Source organism: Salmo salar, chromosome 11 (assembly GCF_965601325.2).
Source record: "Salmo salar chromosome 11, fSalSal1, whole genome shotgun sequence".
In the NCBI taxonomy this organism is placed as follows: Eukaryota; Metazoa; Chordata; class Actinopteri; order Salmoniformes; family Salmonidae; genus Salmo; species Salmo salar.
The window spans coordinates 27084833-27104208 of NC_138301.1; the positions used below are offsets into that span (position 1 = coordinate 27084833).

Below are 19376 nucleotides of genomic sequence, written 5' to 3' on the forward strand. Positions count from 1 at the left end.
GAATCGTGAATAATGATGTGTGAGAAAGTCAGACGCACAAATATAAAAAAAATTTTTTCTGCTCCTCATAGCAAAATTACCGAAGGCCACAGAGAAGGCTACATCAACATCACCACAATGGTTAGGCTTAAAGCTAGCTTAATGGGGGGAAGGGGACATTGGTAACATCACATGACCTGCTGCAACAGCAACCAGGCTCGTTCACACAGCTCTTTTACTGCACACTGTCTGCTCGAATAACTCTGTGGCTTTCTACTGTATCTAAAATGGTGCCATGTGATGAGAAGACATGACCAGAAACTGGGGTTAAGAAAGAGATGAGGTAGTGGTGTGGTCAGGTTCCAGTGAACATGTTAAATTGGCTGCGGGTTCTGGATGCTTTGAGCTCTGGTCACCAGCCGGGGAAGAAAGGCCTTTTACTGGCTCCTCTTTGATGGCGCCCTTTGAGTGGGTTCAAAAGCAGTGAAAGTCCAGCACACAGTGATATTTAGCCTGCCGATTGAAGTTATAATGCCACGGAGGGCAGGGGAGCGCCTGGTTGGCTCAGCGGACTTGATCAACATTTCCCTCCCTGCTTTAGACTCAGCAGGAACACTCTCCTTGTTGCTATGCTCTTTATGGTGTACAGTACCAGGACCAAATAGGACTTTCAGACCAAGGCCAGAACATATGATTTTGTTACCCATGTAGTTTCATGCCATAAAGCTACTCTGTCTCATGTTTGAGGTGAAACGTTGCTACTGCTGTGGCATGTGTGTTTGTGCGTGTCTGTGTTCTTTTCCGTTTGGTGAAAAGTCATGACTCCTGTTCCAGAGAGCCCCCAGGCAACCTGACCTAGTCCTGGCACAGAGGAGGCCATTCAGCCTCTCAGACTCTAAATGAGGCTAATCTAAGATGATTCTCTAATTGATGGTAACCTCACTATTATCCAGTACAGAGCTGTGTGCGGGGTGAGACCAGAGCAGAGGCCTCAGTAGACTGACAGAGGGCTGCTGTGTAATTGTATATGTACACAGTATGAGACCTGAGCAGAGGGGTGAAGAAGGCTCTAACTATGGAGAGCCAGCTAGCTAGTCGTTCCCTGGTGATGTTTTGTACCATGGCCCGTGACTGAGCCCTGGCTCCAGTGCAGTGAGAACATCTATTTGGGAGCTAAATAGATTTTGGTATCTGAGGTGGAGGGCTCCTCTGCTGGGGTGGGGCCTGGGTGTGGGCGGCTGAATGAGAGGCTCTGGCAGGGGCCGGGGCCAGGGGATCTGTTCTATCTGGCCATTGGGAGGATGACAGACTGGGGGTGTTGAGGATTCTTCATTTCATCGCTTCATTTGTTCAGAATCATTCTGGACCTTTCCTCTCTTTGCTCAGTCGGGTTACATATGAGTTTTGAGATATGTTAAAACAGCAGGTAATGCTGGACATCGGCACTAGTTTCTGCTCATTGAGACCAAGGAAGAATTCAATCAGATGATATAATTCCAGATGCTAAAGCCCTAGCCACCACCTCAAATGTGGTGAGATCAGATGTGATTTGATGAGGAATTTATGAGGAATAGTGGAACCGTTTTCAGTACACCTAAAAGATTTCCAACGTGGTGCTGTTTTCTATTGAAGCAGTGTAATAGCATTTACAGTAGAGTGGTAGAGGCTTCCTTCAGCCTGAGGGGTGAGGTCCCTGGCGCCCTTTTAAGGCGGTGGACCCATTGTGTGCTGCTGTGCTCTCCCTCTTCATGTGTATTAGTTATTGAATAATTGACCTTTCTGGTTTGCATGAGCTCATGGGACAAGTGGGTTTTTCCCCAGGAAGTGGAGGCCTTTCACTCTCTCTCTCGTGCTCCCTCTCCCTCTCTTTGTCTCTCCCCCCTCTCTCTCTCCCTCTCTCCTTCTCTTTCTTTCACTTACTCACACACACAACAAATTGTATTTGTGTTCTTGGCTGGAACTCTCCAGTGGGATGAAGTCACACATGAAGGTGAGGAGAGGGATGGAGTAGAGCAGACGCTAGTATTGGACAAGCAGAACTCCTACGCTCCCATCTGTTTCATGTTAACCCATAATGTAATGGTGGCTATTTGTGCTGGGTGAGGGTTGATTACTGACGGCTGCTGGAGGACAGGCGACCCCTGGACAGTCCCCCAGGTTCAGCAGAGGTTAACCCTGTAGGACAAGGGAGGGCAGGGGAACAGGAAGGGGATGCCTAAGGGAGTGGTATAAGTCTACAGCTGCCTGACTGACACAAATGAAACTCAATGTTCACAGGTGTTTATTTACTCTGAGCAGTTCCACAAGTGAGGCTGTTTTAGAGGACGGCTCAGTGTAAAAAGTATTGGTGGGGACCGAGATAAGATGAACTCAGATGGACTATATTTTGAAAAGTACACTTTATCAATGGACTTTGACCCTAAAGAGACAACAAAGCTGGATGTTTGGGGGCCCATTTCTTTAATGGAAGCAGTGACCAATATGATAGTGTAGACTACCCCTATAACAGCCAGTATAATGGGCCAGTCCAGTTTGCCATTCACATCTATGATAAGCTGGGGAATGAAGGAGAATCTAGGGAAAGCCTGACTATGCAAATCTCTGGAACAGCTCTACTTCAAGGGTGGAGTTCTGTTGCTGCACTTCTAGAAACAAATGAGCGGGCTTAAGCAGGTCTGGAGTTAAAGCACCGGACCTCACTGGGATCTGCTTTGAGCTGGCACTGGTTCAACTCTCCCATAAATCAATGCACATGAAAAGGCAGTTCAGTTCATCACCTGTATTTGTATGCAGTCATCAAGTCCTGCATACTTCCAAAAAATGTAAGATTAGTAGTTATTTGTGTTATGGCTGACTGCTGTTGTGCAGGTACTGTAAATTAAGGTAAAGTTGTGGTGGTGGCTGGTTCATACATCTTTATCAAGGGTTGGCAGGCAGGACTGGGGTGTTGACCTCTGACAGGGTGGTACATGGTTATTTCCAGAGTCTACACCAGGTGGTCTGGCCTGAGTTTAACGGTATTGTTAATTGAAATGGCTGCACTTGAACCTGGGATCCTACTACCCCCCCCTACCCTGTCCCGTACTTCCCTACCCCTACTACCCCGTCTTCCCTACCCCTTACTGGACCTCTCCTCCACAGTGTCCTGGTCCTACCCTACTTTGGGCCCAGCCGTAGTGTGTGTCTCTCTAACGCTGTGTCAGCGCGACCAGGTGCTGGAATTGGTCAGGCTTGGCTGAGAGGGGAGCTCTGGGATTGTATTGGGATTGAGGGATATTATAAAGTTGCAGCTGTTTGCATAATTTTTCTAAGGGACAATACAAGTTTTCATACCATTTAATCTACATTTTCTCATTAGAGAAGCTCAAGTTCTTCATTTGGAAGTCAAGGTCTCTGAATCCTCATAGGGCATTAAGGGCACATATGGAAGGCAATTAACTCTGCCGTTTCCTCTTAGTCTGCTGTGTTCACGCTTATTATGATCCAGTAGGCAGGCATACCATTTTCCTCAAATATGTGTGTTTTTGTTAATTAATTGCCTAGAGTATTTTGGAGAGAAATCTCCGGCCTCCCTCTCTTCACAGAACTGATTGGTGAATCCATGGCTGTGCTCTGCTCTGGCTGTTTATCTTATGCTGGATCAGCTATAATGGTAATTAGGCTGGGCGGTATACCATATTTTACTATATACCGGTATTGATACACAGACTGGTTTGGGTTTTTACTTTACCTTCTATAACGGTATTTGAATGTTTGGTTTCGTTCAGTCTGCATGGTCAATGCAGTGCATGCAACAATGTTGATGACAATGAATTTGTTTCCTATTTGATCTTAATATAAATCCATAAGTGTTCTATAATTATAATATTAGTTTGTGTTTCTTACATCTGCAAACAGATAGTTTGTATTTTCTTAGGAAGTTAAAGCTAAATCATGTTAGCCACTAATGCTAATCGCTAGTTAGCTGGCTAGCTAACTAGCTAATAAAAGTCAGAGTAAACGTAGCTAGCTAATACAGCCTGATACCAGTGCTGGTGGAGGCCTAAATCAGCATGTTGTTTGTACAACAGTATCTTCTAAATCAAAGAGGAATAGGCGAAGCATGAATATGTTGTCTACATGAATAAAGATTTAATGTAGCAAAAGATTATAGGGTCCCCTAGGAAACACTGAACATCACTTTTTAGTTTCTACCCTGTCACAATAACTTGTCCATGGCATTTTCATTCATTGTCATGTCAAACACTGTAATCAAAGTGCCCACTATTATTTATATTCTAACTATAGAATTAGAATAAACATTATATTTCCATGATTCCAAAAGTTCACCCAAGTGTTGTAAATCTAAATCGCCATTGCAACATTTGGTTAAAAGTAAGGCCTAGTTTTTTGCCCATATCGTGGCAGTGTGGAAATCATCTCAAATGAGTGTAGGAAATGTAGAAATTGATGGAAATACAGGAAATTATTTTAGGTTGAAGTTGAATTTAACAGTATAAACCAATCAGAATGGAGAAAGACCCATTGAAATCACTTGCCATCCGATGGTCACACACTACTCATGAAGCACATTGGAACTTTTATTATTCCAAACCATCAAATACCGTGATACCGTCTCATTTTTTAAAAATACCGTGATACCGTCTCATTTAAAAAAAATACTGTGATACTGTCTCATTTAAAAAAAATTACTGTGATACTGTCTCATTTAAAAAAAATACTCTCACATTAAAAAAAAATATCGTGATACTGTCTAATTTTAAAAAAATACCGTGATACCGTCTCATTTAAAAAAAAATACCATGATACTGTCTCATTTTAAAAAAATACCGTGATACTGTCTCATTAAAAAAAAAATACCGTGATACCGTCTCATTTAAAAAAAATACCGTGATACTGTCTCTTTTTAAAAAAATACCGTGATACTGTCTCATTTAAAAAAAATACCGTGATACTGTCTCATTTTAAAAAAAATATCGTGATACCGTCTCATTTAAAAAAAATACCGTGATACTGTCTCTTTTAAAAAAAATACCGTGATACTGTCTCATTTTTAAAAAATACCGTGATACTGTCTCATTTAAAAAAAATACCGTGATACTGTCTCATTTTTAAAAAAATACCGTGATACTGTCTCTTTTAAAAAAAATACCGTGATACTGTCTCATTTTTTAAAAAATACCGTGATACTGTCTCTTTTTAAAAAAATACCGTGATACCATCTCATTTTTAAAAAATACCGTGATACCGTCTCATTTAAAAAAAATACCGTGATACTGTCTCATTTAAAAAAAATACCGTGATACCGTCTCATTTAAAAAAAATATCGTGATACTGTCTCTTTTAAAAAAAATACCGTGATACTGTCTCATTTAAAAAAAATATCGTGATACCATCTCATTAAAAAGAATACTGTGATACTGTCTCATTTTTAAAAAATACCGTGATACCGTCTCATTTAAAAAAAATACCGTGATACTGTCTCATATTAAAAAAATACCGTGATACCGTCTCATTTAAAAAAAATACAGTGATACCATCTCATTTTTTTAAAATATCATGATACCGTCTCATTTAAAAAAAATATGTGATACCGTCTCATTTAAAAAATAAAATACCATGATATGATATTTTGGCCATATCGCCCAGCCCTAACAGTAATTTACGTGAGACTCCTGCTACCCAAACGAGTGGGATGGCTGTCTCAGATAGAAAGGAGTGTATCTATATATAGCACGGTAAGCTGTTTGTGTGGTGAAGAAGTGGTGGGTGAATGGCGTTTATTGCACGCCTACACGTATCCTTGTTTTCCCGTTGGTGGAGATGAAGCTGTCAGCCAGCAGTCGTAACACAGGATCGGTTAGATTGTCTATCAGAGAGTCAGAGACAGACAGGGTTAGTATAGCAGCTGTATACTAGGGAGGCGACTCCTCAGCGCTGCAGCACAATGTAGGCTAACTAAATCAGTACAGAGGCTGCAGCTGAGAGAGAGACTGGATCCACTGACCCTCTTTTCATGGTGAACAGACCGCTAATGTTGTCATGGTGTGGAGTGGGTGGTGGGTGGGGTGGTGGTGCTGGAAGGCAGCAGTGGAAATGAGTGGCGGTGGGTGGGTGGATGGGTGGGTTAGTTGGTAGGTGGGTGGGTGGGTGGGGATAGGGGAATATCTCCTCTGTGACATCAGAGGGCTTTGCTGGCCTTGGCCGGCTGTCCTGGTGTGTAGGTTTAGTTTCCTTCCCTCTGGCTGAGTGGCTGGGGCTGAGTGGAGCGGAGGGCTCTGCTCTACTATATACTCCGCTCTGCACTGCTCTACTCTACACTCTACTCTATACTCTGCTCTACTCTACTCTATACTCTGCTCTATGCTTTACTCTACTCAATACTCTACTCTTTACTCTGCTCTCTGCTCTACTCTACACTCAGCTTTACTCTGCTCTACTCTATACTCTGCTTTACTCTGCTCTATGCTCTAGTTTATACTCCGCTCTACTCTACACTCTGCTCTAGACTCTGTTCTATACTCTACTCTATGCTCTGCTCTACACTATACTCCGCTTACTCTGCTCTATACTCTGCTCTACTTTATACTCTGCGCTGCTCTATACTCTACTCTATACTCAGCTCTATACACCGCTTTACTCTATACTCCGCTTTACTCTATTCTCCGCTCTACTCTATACTCTGCTCTACTCAATACTCTACTATATAATCTGCTCTACTCTATACTCTACTCTAAACTCTTTACTCTACTATATACTCTGCTCTATACTCAAATAAAATCAAATGTTATACTCTACTCTATACACTGCTCTACTGTATACTCTGCACTATACTCTGCTCTACTCTATACTCTGCTCTAATCTACTCTATACTCAACTATATACGCTATACTCTACTCTGCTCTATTCTATACACCACTCTGCACTATACTCTATACTCTGCTCTACTCTATACTCTGCTGTACTCTATACTCTACTCTATACTCCTCTCTATACTCTGCTCTACTCTACTATATACTCTGCTCTACTCTATACTCTACTATATACTCTGCTCTACTCTACACTCTACTATATACTCTGCTCTAATCTACACCATGCTCTTTACTCTACACAATGATCAATACTCAACACCATAATCTACACCATGCTCTATACTCTACACTATGCTCTACACCATGCTCTATACTCTACACCATGCTCCACTCTACACCATGCTCTACACCATGCTCTACTCTACACCATGCTCTACACCATGCTCTACACTCTACACCATGCTCTACACTCTACACCATGCTTTATACTCTGCTTTATACTCTACACCATGCTCTATACCATGCTCTATACTCTACACCATGCTCTACATCATGCTCTACTCTACACCATGCTCTATACTCTACACCATGCTCTATACTTTACGCCGTGCTCTACACCATGCTCTACTCTACACCATGCTCTACACAATGCTCTACACTCGACACCATGCTCTACGCTCTACACCATGCTCTATACTCTGCTTTATACTCTACACCATGCTCTATACCATGCTCTATACTCTACACCATGCTCCACATCATGCTCTACTCTACACCATGCTCTATACCATGCTCTATACTCTGCACCATGCTCTACATCATGCTCTATACTCTGCTATATACTCTACACCATGCTCTACTCGACACCATGCTCTACGCTCTACACCATGCTCTATACTCTGCTTTATACTCTACACCATGCTCTATACCATGCTCTATACTCTACACCATGCTCCACATCATGCTATACTCTACACCATGCTCTACATCATGCTCTATACTCTGCTATATACTCTACACCATGCTCTACTCTACACCATGCTCTACTCTACACCATGCTCTATACCATGCTCTATACTCTACACCATGCTCTACACCATGCTCTATACTCTGCTATATACTCTACACCATGCTCTACTCTACATCATGCTCTACTCTACGCCATGCTCTATACCATGCTCTATACTCTACACCATGCTCTACATCATGCTCTATACTCTGCTATATACTCTACACCATGCTCTACTCTACATCATGCTCTACTCTACACCATGCTCTATACCATGCTCTATACTCTATACCATGCTCTATACTCTACACCATGCTCTACACCATGCTCTATACTCTGCTATATACTCTACACCATGCTCTACTCTACACCATGCTCTACACCATGCTCTACACCATGCTCTATACTCTGCTATATACTCTACACCATGCTCTACTCTACACCATGCTCTACTCTACACCATGCTCTACACCATGCTCACCATGCTCTATTCTCTACTATATATTCTGCTCTATACTCTGCTCTACACTATACTCTGCTCTACACTATACTCTGCTCTACACTATACTCTATATACACACACACACACACACACACACACACACACACACACACACACACACACACACACACACACACACACACTGGTGCTCATATGGAAAATGTGTCTAAGGCTGTCTAGTTGGTGCACACAAAAACAGAAGTAATTTATGGAAGGGTTGGCTGAACTCTGTCAGACTACAGGAGCACTCTGTTTTGTTAAAGAGGGATTTAACCTCAGCTGCTCTCCAAATTCAAATTTAATGTAATTCTATGAAAAAGGCTCAGCTACCATTGCAGCAATTGGTTAATTCACTTGAGAGGAGAATATTTGCATTTCAGGAGTGTTTGAACATGGAGTGTGTTTTTCAGTTCCCACTGGCATCTGTGTTACGGGGCGACTGAAGGTCAGGACACTTCACCGTGCAAAGAGAGTCCACTGTGGGGGGGGTCGGTGGCTAGGGGTGTGTGTGTGTGTGTGTGTGTGTGTGTGTGTGTGTGTGTGTGTGTGTGTGTGTGTGTGTGTGTGTGTGTGTGTGTGTGTGTGTGTGTGTGTGTGTGTGTGTGTGTGTGTGTGTGCAAGCAGACCAGACTTTAGACCCCCTGCAGATTGAGCGACTGACCAGTCAGTCTGGACTCTGGACAGGATCAGCTGTCTGTGCAGTGATGGCTGCCCAGTGTTGTCATGGAGACGGTGGTGTGAGGCTGCACAATAGAAGTTCAGTAGCCTGGTCCCAGATCTGTTTGTGCTCTTGCCAACTCAATCGCTGTCCTTGTTAAGCCAAGCATGACAAGGAATGACAAGGAGTTGGCATGATAGCACAAACACAATTGTACATACAGTGAAGGCTGAATGGTGCTGGGAAGAACAGTGAGCTAAGCTCCTTCCCACCCTGGGAGGCTGTTGTGGTTGTGCTGTCCCAGTTAGTCACCCACCCCACAGTGGGAGTCATCCTGTGTTGAACACGGAGCTAATGGTGATGAGCCATATGAGGATCCATCACATACAGTTGAAGTCGGAAGTTTACATACACTTAGGTTGAAGTCATTAAAACTCGTTTTTCAACCACTCCACACATTTCTTGTTAACAAACTATAGTTTTGGCAAGTCAGTTAAGACATCTACTTTGTGCATGACACAAGTCATTTTTCCAACAATTGTTTCTAGACAGATTATTTCACTTATAATTCCTCATCACAATTCCAGTGGGTCAGAAGTTTACATACACTAAGTTGACTGTGCCTTTAAACAGCTTGGAACATTCCAGAAAATGATGTCATGGCTTTAGAAGCTTCTGATAGGCTAATTGACATAATTGGAGGGAATTGGTGGTGTACCTGTGGATGTATTTCAAGGCCTACCTTCAAACTCAGTCCCTCTTTGCTTGACATCATGACATCATCATCATGACATCACAATTTGTAGACCTCCACATGTCTGGTTCATCCTTGGGAGCAATTTCCAAATGCCTGAAGGTACCACGGTCATCTGTACAAACAATAGTATGCAAGTATAAACACCGTGGGACCACACAGCCGTCATACCGCTCAGGAAGGAGAGGCGTTCTGTCTCCTAGAGATGAACGTACTTTGGTGCGAAAAGGTCAAATCAATCCCAGAACAACAGCAAAGGACCTTGTGAAGATGCTGGAGGAAACAGGTACAAAATAATCTATATCCACAGTAAAACAGGACCTATATCGACATAACCTGAAAGGCCACTCAGCAAGGATGAAGCTACTGCTCCAAAACCGCCATAAATAAGCCAGACTACGGTTTATAACTGCACATGGGGACAAAGATCGTACTTTTTGGAGAAATGTCCTCTGGTCTGATGAAACAAAAATATAACTATTTGGCTATAATGACCATCGTTATGTTTGGAGGAAAAAGGGAGAGGCTTGCAAGCCGAAGAACACCATCCCAAGCACTGGGGTGGCAGCATCATGTTGTGGGTGTGCTTTGCTGCAGGAGGGACTGGTGCACTTCACAAAATAGATGGCATCATGAGGTAGGAAAATTATGTGGATATATTGAAGCAACATCTCAAGACATCAGTCAGGAAGTTAAAACTTGGTCACAAATGACCCCAAGCATACTTCCAAAGTTGTGCCAAAATGGCTTAATGACAACCAAGTCAAGGTTTTGGAGTGGCCATCACAAAGCCCTGACCTCAAACCTATAGAAAATGTGTGGGTAGAACTGAAAAAGCGTGTGCGAACAAGGAGGCCTACAACCTGACTCAGTTACACCAGCTCAGTCTGGAGGAATGGGCCAAAATTCACCCAACTTATTGTAGGAAGCTTGTGGAAGGCTACCTGAAACTTTTGACCCAAGTTAAACAATTTAAAGGCAATGCTACCAAATACTAATTGAGTGTATGTAAACTTCTGACCCTCTGGGAATGTGATGAAAGAAATATTATTCTGATATTTCACATTCTTAAAATAAAGTGGTGATCCTAACTGACCTAAGACAGGGAATTTTTACTCAGATTAAATGTCAGGAATTATGAAAAACTGAGTTTAAATGTATTTGGGAAAGGTGTATGTAAACTTCTGACTTCAACTGTATATTACTGGACACAGCCAGTGCTATTTCTGGATATACATTCTCTCTTTCTCTCTCTCTGTCTCTCTCAGCCTGCACTTCACTGTACTGCAGCCTCATCAATCAGGGGAACCAGCATGGAGAGAGTGGAGCAGCAGAGCAGGCTGCAGACATATGCAGGACCGCTGATGAATTATTGAACAGTGCCAAGTGGACGTGATGTCGGCATGCATGCAGCGCATACAGGGAGGAATAGGGAGAGAGGGAGAGGCATGGGGGCAGAGGTAGAGACATGGGGGGAGAGGGATGAGGAAAGAGGGAGAGGCATGGGGAGAGAGGGAGAGGCATGGAGGGAGAGGCATGGGGAGAGAGGGAGAGGAATGGGGAGAAAGGGAGAGGCATGGGGAGAGAGAAGGAATGAGCTCGGGTGAGGGAGAGACAGATAGTATGGGAAGGGGCGAGTTTATGTGTGCAACAGAGAAATATGGAGAGAAAAGGGAATTTGTATGAAATAATGCAAGTTTGAGAGAGTTGGAGAGTGTGTGGAGTAGGTAGTAAGAAAGAGGGGTTTATTAAGGGAGAGAAAGAGGCAGGGAGAGAAGACAGTATATTTCCATCTGCGTCGGTGGATTAACTGAAAAAGACAATGCATATTTTAACAGTCAAACAGGTGGCCATGTGCCATGAATCAATACACATACACTGATTTAATCCACTACCAGATTAGATCCACTCCTGTCACAATAATTTGTTTAAAAGGAAAATGGAAAGATGATTCATGCATTTGAACAAACTTAGACTGTTTTATTCATGGTAGCCTAGCGGTTAAGAGTGTTAGGCCAGTAACCCGAAAGGTTGGTGGTTCGAATCCCTGAGCCTACTAGGTGAAAAATCTGTCAATGTGCCTTTGAGCAAGGCACTTAACCCTAATTGCTCCTGTAAGTTTCTCTGGATAAGAGCGTCTGAGTGCACTGTGTTCCACTCTGATATAGGACATGCTTTGTATGTCGTTCTCAGCTGTCACTTAACTAGTCCCACAGGAGAGGCCTACAAAACATGCAGAGAAAATGTAATAAAATGCACAGCTTCAAGCCTCGTCTCTACCTACTCCGAGCATCCTGCTCACATTGGAGACAGACAGGCAGTCCCAGTCACTGCTTCATTACCAGCCTCTGGAAGATGGCTAATTAGTGTCATTGTTGGAATAGTGGCGACAGAAGTGCCAGTGACATTAGCAGTGTTTTGGTCATGAACACTCCAGATGACCTCGTTTTCCTGTGGCCCTCAGAAACAGTGGAGTGGTTATGTTATGTGAGTCCATATTTACCCTGGCTTTCACAACACACGGGTCAGGATTATGTGTTTACCTCCTGCATGCTGCATAGTAGTGTCGAGGTCAACGAGTTACTCAACAACACAAGTGGATGGAGTGTTTACTCTCTAGAAGACCGAGCCAAAGCTGGTTGTTTATCTCACTGCCTTCTTTGCTGTATGTCTCCTCAGTCCTTACTGTACACCATGTTCACTCTCCCTCTTTCTCTCTCCCTCTTTCTCTCTCCAGTCCTACTTTGTCACTGACTATGATCCCACGATTGAAGACTCGTATACGAAGCAGTGTGTCATTGACGAGAGGGCGGCCCGGCTTGACAGTAAGTATAGACCCTCAGCCTGTAAACAAACAGAAGAAATCTGACCACAACATAATGTTCATTGAGAAATTCCAGCCTTCATAGGAGATTACTGTTCTCTTGGAGGGTTTAGTTTTGTACAGCACCTTTTTCAGGAGAGGTGCTACTGTGTGTGTGTGTGTCTAACGTGTCTGTCCCTGTGTTTGTTAGTCCTGGACACGGCCGGACAGGAAGAGTTTGGAGCCATGAGAGAACAATACATGAGGACAGGGGAGGGCTTCCTGCTTGTCTTCTCAGTCACTGACAGAGGAAGGTGAGTGACAACCCAGTCACGTGTCACCCCAATGTTGCCTCTCTATCTGTCTGTGCCTCTCTCTGTCTGCACCTATCTGTTTGCACTTTTCTCTCTCTCTCTCACTCTCTCTCTCTCTCTCTCTCTCTCTCTCTGTCTGCGCGTCTCTCTATCTGCGCCTATCTTGGTCTTCGCTTCTCTCTCTATCGCTCTCTTTCTCCCTCTGTCTGCCTGCTCCTCTCTCTCGCTCTCCCTCTCATGCTAAACACATACATCTCTCTCACTCACTCTCTCTTGTTCTCCCACACTTCCATTCTCGCCACCCTGTGTCGTCATTCTCTTTTGTTCTCCTCTCTCATATACCTCTCTTTCAACATCCACCTCTTTACAGGCTTTGGTTTTCTGTGTAAAAACCCTGCATGAGAATGAATGTATCCCCTCTATATGTGCTGTCCTGTAGTGCTGTGGTGGGCAGTCTTGGGCCCTTGTCACCCCCCTGGTCCCTGTACAGCAATGTGATGGTGACGTGTCTCAACCCACCCCTCAGAGTCCCCTCTCTCCCCGTGTGTATGCTGTAAACAGTCTTTCCTTCCTCCATTTACGTTAGTCAAGGCTCTCCAGATTTACTATGTGCTCGTTAAGCTGCCCGCCGGCGGCCATTCACTAGAATGCACTCCTGGGTTTGTGGTTACATTCTGTTTCCCTTTCTCTCTGGGGGATATTTTTACGTATGCCGTTTGGTTCAAACAGTTAGCATGATATTTGTATTACACTAAAAGCCTTTCAAGTCAACGGGGAGCAAAGAAAGCTCTGGTTAAAGGGACAGACCTGCTTAGGGCTACCCCTCCCTGGTCAATGGAAGGCAAGTAAGCCTTTACCGAGGCTGCTCAGAAGTTCACCAAGGCTTTACTGCAATGCCCATGCAAACATTTCTGGAACATTGAGGCACGCAGTACCACAGGAGTTCATTGACTTCTCTGTCTGTGCTCTGGAGTACCCTTCACCCACCCTGTCTGATTCACAGAGACGTCAATCCCGTCTGCCTGGGTGCAGTGGGGGAGGGGAGGGCAGGGGGGGTCATTTTTGTGGCTGTGAGACAACATTCCTGGGAGGTCCACAGAGGCACCAGCTTTATCTCAGCTTTATTTTTATATCTGAGCTCTATGTCACAGTTTGGTGTTGTAATCAAGCTCCCTTCTGGCTGGGTAATGTGTAGAGTTTACTGGGGGCATCGAGTGATGCTGCATGCTTTATGTTTCACAGCTTTGAAGAAATCTACAAATTCCAAAGACAGATCCTCAGAGTCAAAGACCGTGATGAATTTCCCATGATCCTTGTAGGCAATAAAGCAGATCTGGAGCTCCAGAGACAGGTGAGTAGCAGTCCTCCTAACGGCCCAGCTACAGCGCAAATACACATACAGTACATGTTAGGGTGATGTGAGGAAAGTAAATATAAAGCAACAAGCTTTAAAAATGTGCAATTTCTATTTACATTTTGAAATGTGAAAATGGATAGTGGTGGTGGTGGCTGGAGCTATTTGGGTAGACAAAGAGGGAGTGAGAAAAAGAGAGAAAGAGAAGGTGACCAACAAAAACATTGTGAGACAGAAGAAAAGAGGAGGGAGGGAGGAGGGTATGATAAGGAGAGGGCTCATTCCGTGGCCTTTATTGGCTTTCAGCTGCAGTTCACTTTCCCACATGACTCCACACTGTCACCTGCTAGAATAAAACATAATTATTCATCATAATTATTTTTATTGACTGAATATAATGTGGGGCCTCTGTTAAAATTGATAACTCAATATGATTCATCCAAATGAATTAGTCTAAATGTGGTCTTTAACATATTGGTTAAGGAGTATGATTCAATTTTACCCATTACTGGCAACTCAATGGGTTCAGCTGTTTTAGGACAGTAGTGCTAATCTAGGATCTGTCCATACAATCTTATTTATTATGAACTAAAAGGCAAAACTGATCCTAGATCAGCTCTCCTACACAGGGACGCTTTGTGTATACGGGCCCTTGTCTCTAATCTTGTCGTAATAGTTTAGGACGGACCAGAAGCAACAGTATTCTAGCTAAGCACATAGAAATCAGGTGCTATTTGAATGTAAAATGTAAAATGATACATTTGCTGTGTTGTTTATATATTTCTTAGTGACCCACTCTTGGATGTGAACCCTCTAACCCATGTGTTTCTCAACCTCACCAGCAGATGTCACTAGTTTCCTGATTCTTGTTTGATCATTTGAAACCGTTCTATTGGTCCTAAAGTGAAGTCTTCACCCAGCTGGGGCACAGGGTGATGCCAAGAAGTACATGCTATTTATCTACGATTTATCCCTGTACCTGTTTCGTCCCTTCAGGTGACCCAGGAGGAGGGCCAGCAGCTGGCCAGACAGCTCAAGGTGACGTATATGGAGGCCTCAGCCAAAATCCGTATGAATGTAGACCAGGCTTTCCACGAGCTGGTTAGAGTAATCAGGTGGGTGGATTCATTACTGACTGTAGAGTTGGTTAGAGTAATCAGGTGGGTGGATTCATTACTGACTGTAGAGTTGGTTAGAGTAATCAGGTGGGTGGATTCATTACTGACTGTAGAGTTGGTTAGAGTAATCAGGTGGGTGGATTCATTACTGACTGTAGAGTTGGTTAGAGTAATCAGGTGGGTGGATTCATTATTGACTGTAGAGTTGGTTAGAGTAATCAGGTGGGTGGATTCATTACTGACTGTAGAGTTGGTTAGAGTAATCAGGTGGGTGGATTCATTACTGACTGTAGAGTTGGTTAGAGTAATCAGGTGGGTGGATTCATTACTGACTGTAGAGTTGGTTAGAGTAATCAGGTGGGTGGATTCATTACAGACTGTAGAGTTGGTTAGAGTAATCAGGTGGGTGGATTCATTACAGACTGTAGAGTTGGTTAGAGTAATCAGGTGGGTGGATTCATTACAGACTGTAGAGTTGGTTAGAGTAATCAGGTGGGTGGATTCATTACTGACTGTAGAGTTGGTTAGAGTAATCAGGTGGGTGGATTCATTACAGACTGTAGAGTTGGTTAGAGTAATCAGGTGGGTGGATTCATTACAGACTGTAGAGTTGGTTAGAGTAATCAGGTGGGTGGCACCACAACCCCACTATACCTCCCTGAATACAGTGGCAATGGGTTGAGGGAAAGAAGTAGTTTCAGCTTTTGTTCCTTCACTGGCACTAGTCTGTCTTTCTCAAGTACATTTGAAAGGTGCTTTATGCAATACTTCCACATGGAATGTCACAAGGGCACTTTCACATATCCCCTTATGATCTGGATCCTGGAACGTTTGGTACCCTGATCTGAGCTATAAAGCATGTTTGAAACAGAAACAAACCCTAGCTGCAACGAATCCTGGTCCTGCGTGAGTAGTGGGTTCAAGATCCAGGACTAGAGTACCAGGTGGCAGTGCGAGACATTTTAAACAAGCTAGCTTGCTGACATCATGTACAACAGTGTTTCCCAACCCTGGTCCTCCAGTACCCCCAACATTACACAGTTTCATTGTAGCCCTGGACAACCACACCTCATTCAACTCATTGAGGGCTTGATGATTAGTCAACAAGTTAAATCAGGTGTGGTTGTCCAGGGTTAAAATAAACATGTGTACTGTTTGGGGTACTGGACGACCAGGGTTGGAAAACAATGATGTAGAATGTGGGTGCTAATTGCACCCTGAAACTCTTATTTTCAGGTTTTGTGAAATCAAAACGTATTCTGTAGAATTCTCACAAACTCTCCAGAAAACTGAACCAGGGTACCGAATTTACATTTACATTTACATTTACATTTACATTTTAGTCATTTAGCAGACGCTCTTATCCAGAGCGACTTACAGTAGTGAATGCATACATTTCATACAATTTCATACATTTTTTTCTGTGCTTTTTTGATATCATTTCATATGTGAGAATGCCCTAATGTCAATGACAGGATGTGATCTCATCTACACTCAAAGCCAGAACAAAACAATTGTTGCTTGAATGAGTCAGATTATTTTGTTAGAATCCTTCTATCTCTGCTTACTCATAATGTAATAATGCACTTTCTCCTCACAGGAAATTCCAGGAACAGGAATGCCCACCATCGCCAGAACCCACGCGGAAAGAAAAGGACAAGAGTGGCTGCCATTGTGTGATCGTCTGAGTGGGCCTTATCACTGTCACTCACCCAGCTACTGTCACCAGTCCCCGCCTCCTGCCTGACATGACATCCTGTATGGATGACTGAGCGCTGCCTTCTCCACGTGCATGACTTCAACAGAGGTTCCTGTGGTATCTACCAGGAACTGCTGCCCCCCCCCCCCCCCCCCCCCGGACTTCACTTCTAGAAGAAACTGACAATGCCAAATGTTAAAAAACACCACTTGATCTTCAACAATAATCCAATTCATATGAGAAAGTCCTAACACTAAACATTGCCTCTTAAATCAGCTAAACAATATCATGTTTTGTATTCTGAAGGACTTTTTCTAGCCTTGCAGTGACATTTGAACTTTTTGCCGAGATTGAATGAGAAATATATATCCAGAATGTCAATGAGAGGTTTATTAGTTACCAGTTTCTCATCAGAATAGAGAGATGATCTTATGAAGCTTTGTGTATGTCATACCATATCCGTTTTTACTTCCATGTGCTAATCTGCTACTGTACATAAGTGAAATTTGTTGTGATTTTGAAAGCGCATTTCTAATGACTTATTAAATCGCCACAGTACAGTGTGTAAGGTTGATGAGTTTGGTTTGACTTCTATGAACATAACATGTATACAAGTATGTACGCTGTACAGTATAAACCTAGATAGGCCTAAAGTTATTATGACAACTTCACTGTCCAGCGTCGTCAGCGGATCCATTTCTATGTCTATGGATTCTGCACTCATCTCACTGGCCAAATATGGAACGTTTACTGTATTTGCATTGTAAGGTTCATAGACTTTAGGCTTCTAATAACATGATATCAAACCTGTTTTATTTATTTAGTTGTACAACTCTTCTCTGACTCTTACCTGTTGTTGTTGACTATCTCAGAGTCAGGTTGGCCTAATCAGAATTAAACATTTTAAACTCTTTATATTTTTTTAAATCTTTGACAAGCAGTGCAGAAGAGACCATGGGCAGTATTTATGTACCTCACTGATAATGATGATGTTAATAGCAGACCAGTTTCAGAAATGCTCCTCTCTGACATATCTTTTAAAATCAATCCCTTTCAGTTTGAACATTGTTTTTTGTACCATCTATTTGGCTCTGTTTTGGAACGTGGTTATTACTTAAAGTAGACAGAGGTATTGAGCTGTTGAAGCTCACTCATAAACAAACTGTAACTTCATTTCAATGACATGGTTGTTTGTTACACACCACCTTCAATTATTCTTGGAGATGTGTTCATGTTCTCTCCAAGGTTATTGGTGTGACTCTGAGCCAGGTTGGAGCTGTTTCCATGACTCCCACAGTCACATGGAGGTTACATCATTGCCATTACATCACCTGACCTCTCACCTTTAAAGTTAACATCAAGACAATTCACACATTCTGTTGTCTTGTCATCCTTTTCAATATGATCTGTATTTCTGCTTAATAGAAACCAATTAGCTATTGTAGTTTTGTTATATCATCATGTAATGTAAGACAAAAAGAAACATACGAAAATGATTATTTGATGGACTTGATTAAATGTTTTTACTTTATACTTTTATACATTATTTTCTTATCAAACTAGTTGACAAGTATTTTTATATGTTTGTAAGTGAATATGCTCTCACAGCACAGCTGTGTGTATATGTAAAGAGGAATGTATAATTCCCTTAGCTGGTTTTGAACTGAAGAAGACTGTAGGCCTACATTGGTTCTTGACCAACCTGTGGTCCAGGACCTTTCCTCCTCTCGTGGTTTTGATTTGATTTGATTGGTCCTCATTTGGCCTAATCTTCCAAGAGTTCTTGGTGTTGGTGACACATTTTCCTTGACCATTCCCCACTACCTTGCCCAATGCCTATACTGCAAATGTCAACCAATGTGTTGGTTGAGCGCCTCCACTCAGCCCACCTGACCTACTAGCAGGGTGGATTGTGGGTAGGCCGTTCACTCTTCTCTTCACTGTTCTCTAGGTCAAGGTTTGGGTCACAGATTCATGTGTTCTGCTCAATGGTGGAGTCTGTCAGTACCACCTCTCTTTTGGCAGACTTTATGTACAGTACATTCAATTCATATATTTTTTTTCTTTTCAAGTCCATGCCCCTTACCCCATGTATAGCTTCTGGTGCTATAATAAAATCTGTCATTCAGCCAACTATAATAGCGAATATTCCTTTTGTTTTAGTTTTTTTGAGAAGTCCTGTATTTGGTGAACTTCATATTTTGTTGACCTTGTATTGTGAAGCGAGGTGGAACAATAACGGTTGTGTTGGCAGATATTGCTGAGATTTTTGCTTTGAGAAAATGGATGTATCCAATCAAAGAGGAATAAGATGAGAAGATTCCATTATTTTATACCCACTGAACACCTGTTGTCATAATGAGGATGGACCACT

At 42.8% G+C, this 19376-nt stretch overlaps 1 protein-coding gene across 1 annotated transcript in view; it reads left to right on the forward strand.

Annotated features, from left to right (window-relative positions):
• Positions 1 to 19135, forward strand: part of LOC106562341 (ras-related protein R-Ras2) — a 40184-nt gene extending 21049 nt beyond the window's left edge. The window contains exons 2-6 of the mRNA XM_014127158.3: positions 12452 to 12539; positions 12729 to 12831; positions 14074 to 14182; positions 15182 to 15300; positions 16904 to 19135. Of these exons, the coding sequence (XP_013982633.2) occupies positions 12452 to 12539; positions 12729 to 12831; positions 14074 to 14182; positions 15182 to 15300; positions 16904 to 16991 (507 nt within the window). The 3' untranslated portion in view covers positions 16992 to 19135. The remainder of the gene's footprint in view (positions 1 to 12451; positions 12540 to 12728; positions 12832 to 14073; positions 14183 to 15181; positions 15301 to 16903) is intronic.
• The last annotated feature ends 241 nt before the right edge of the window (positions 19136 to 19376 follow it).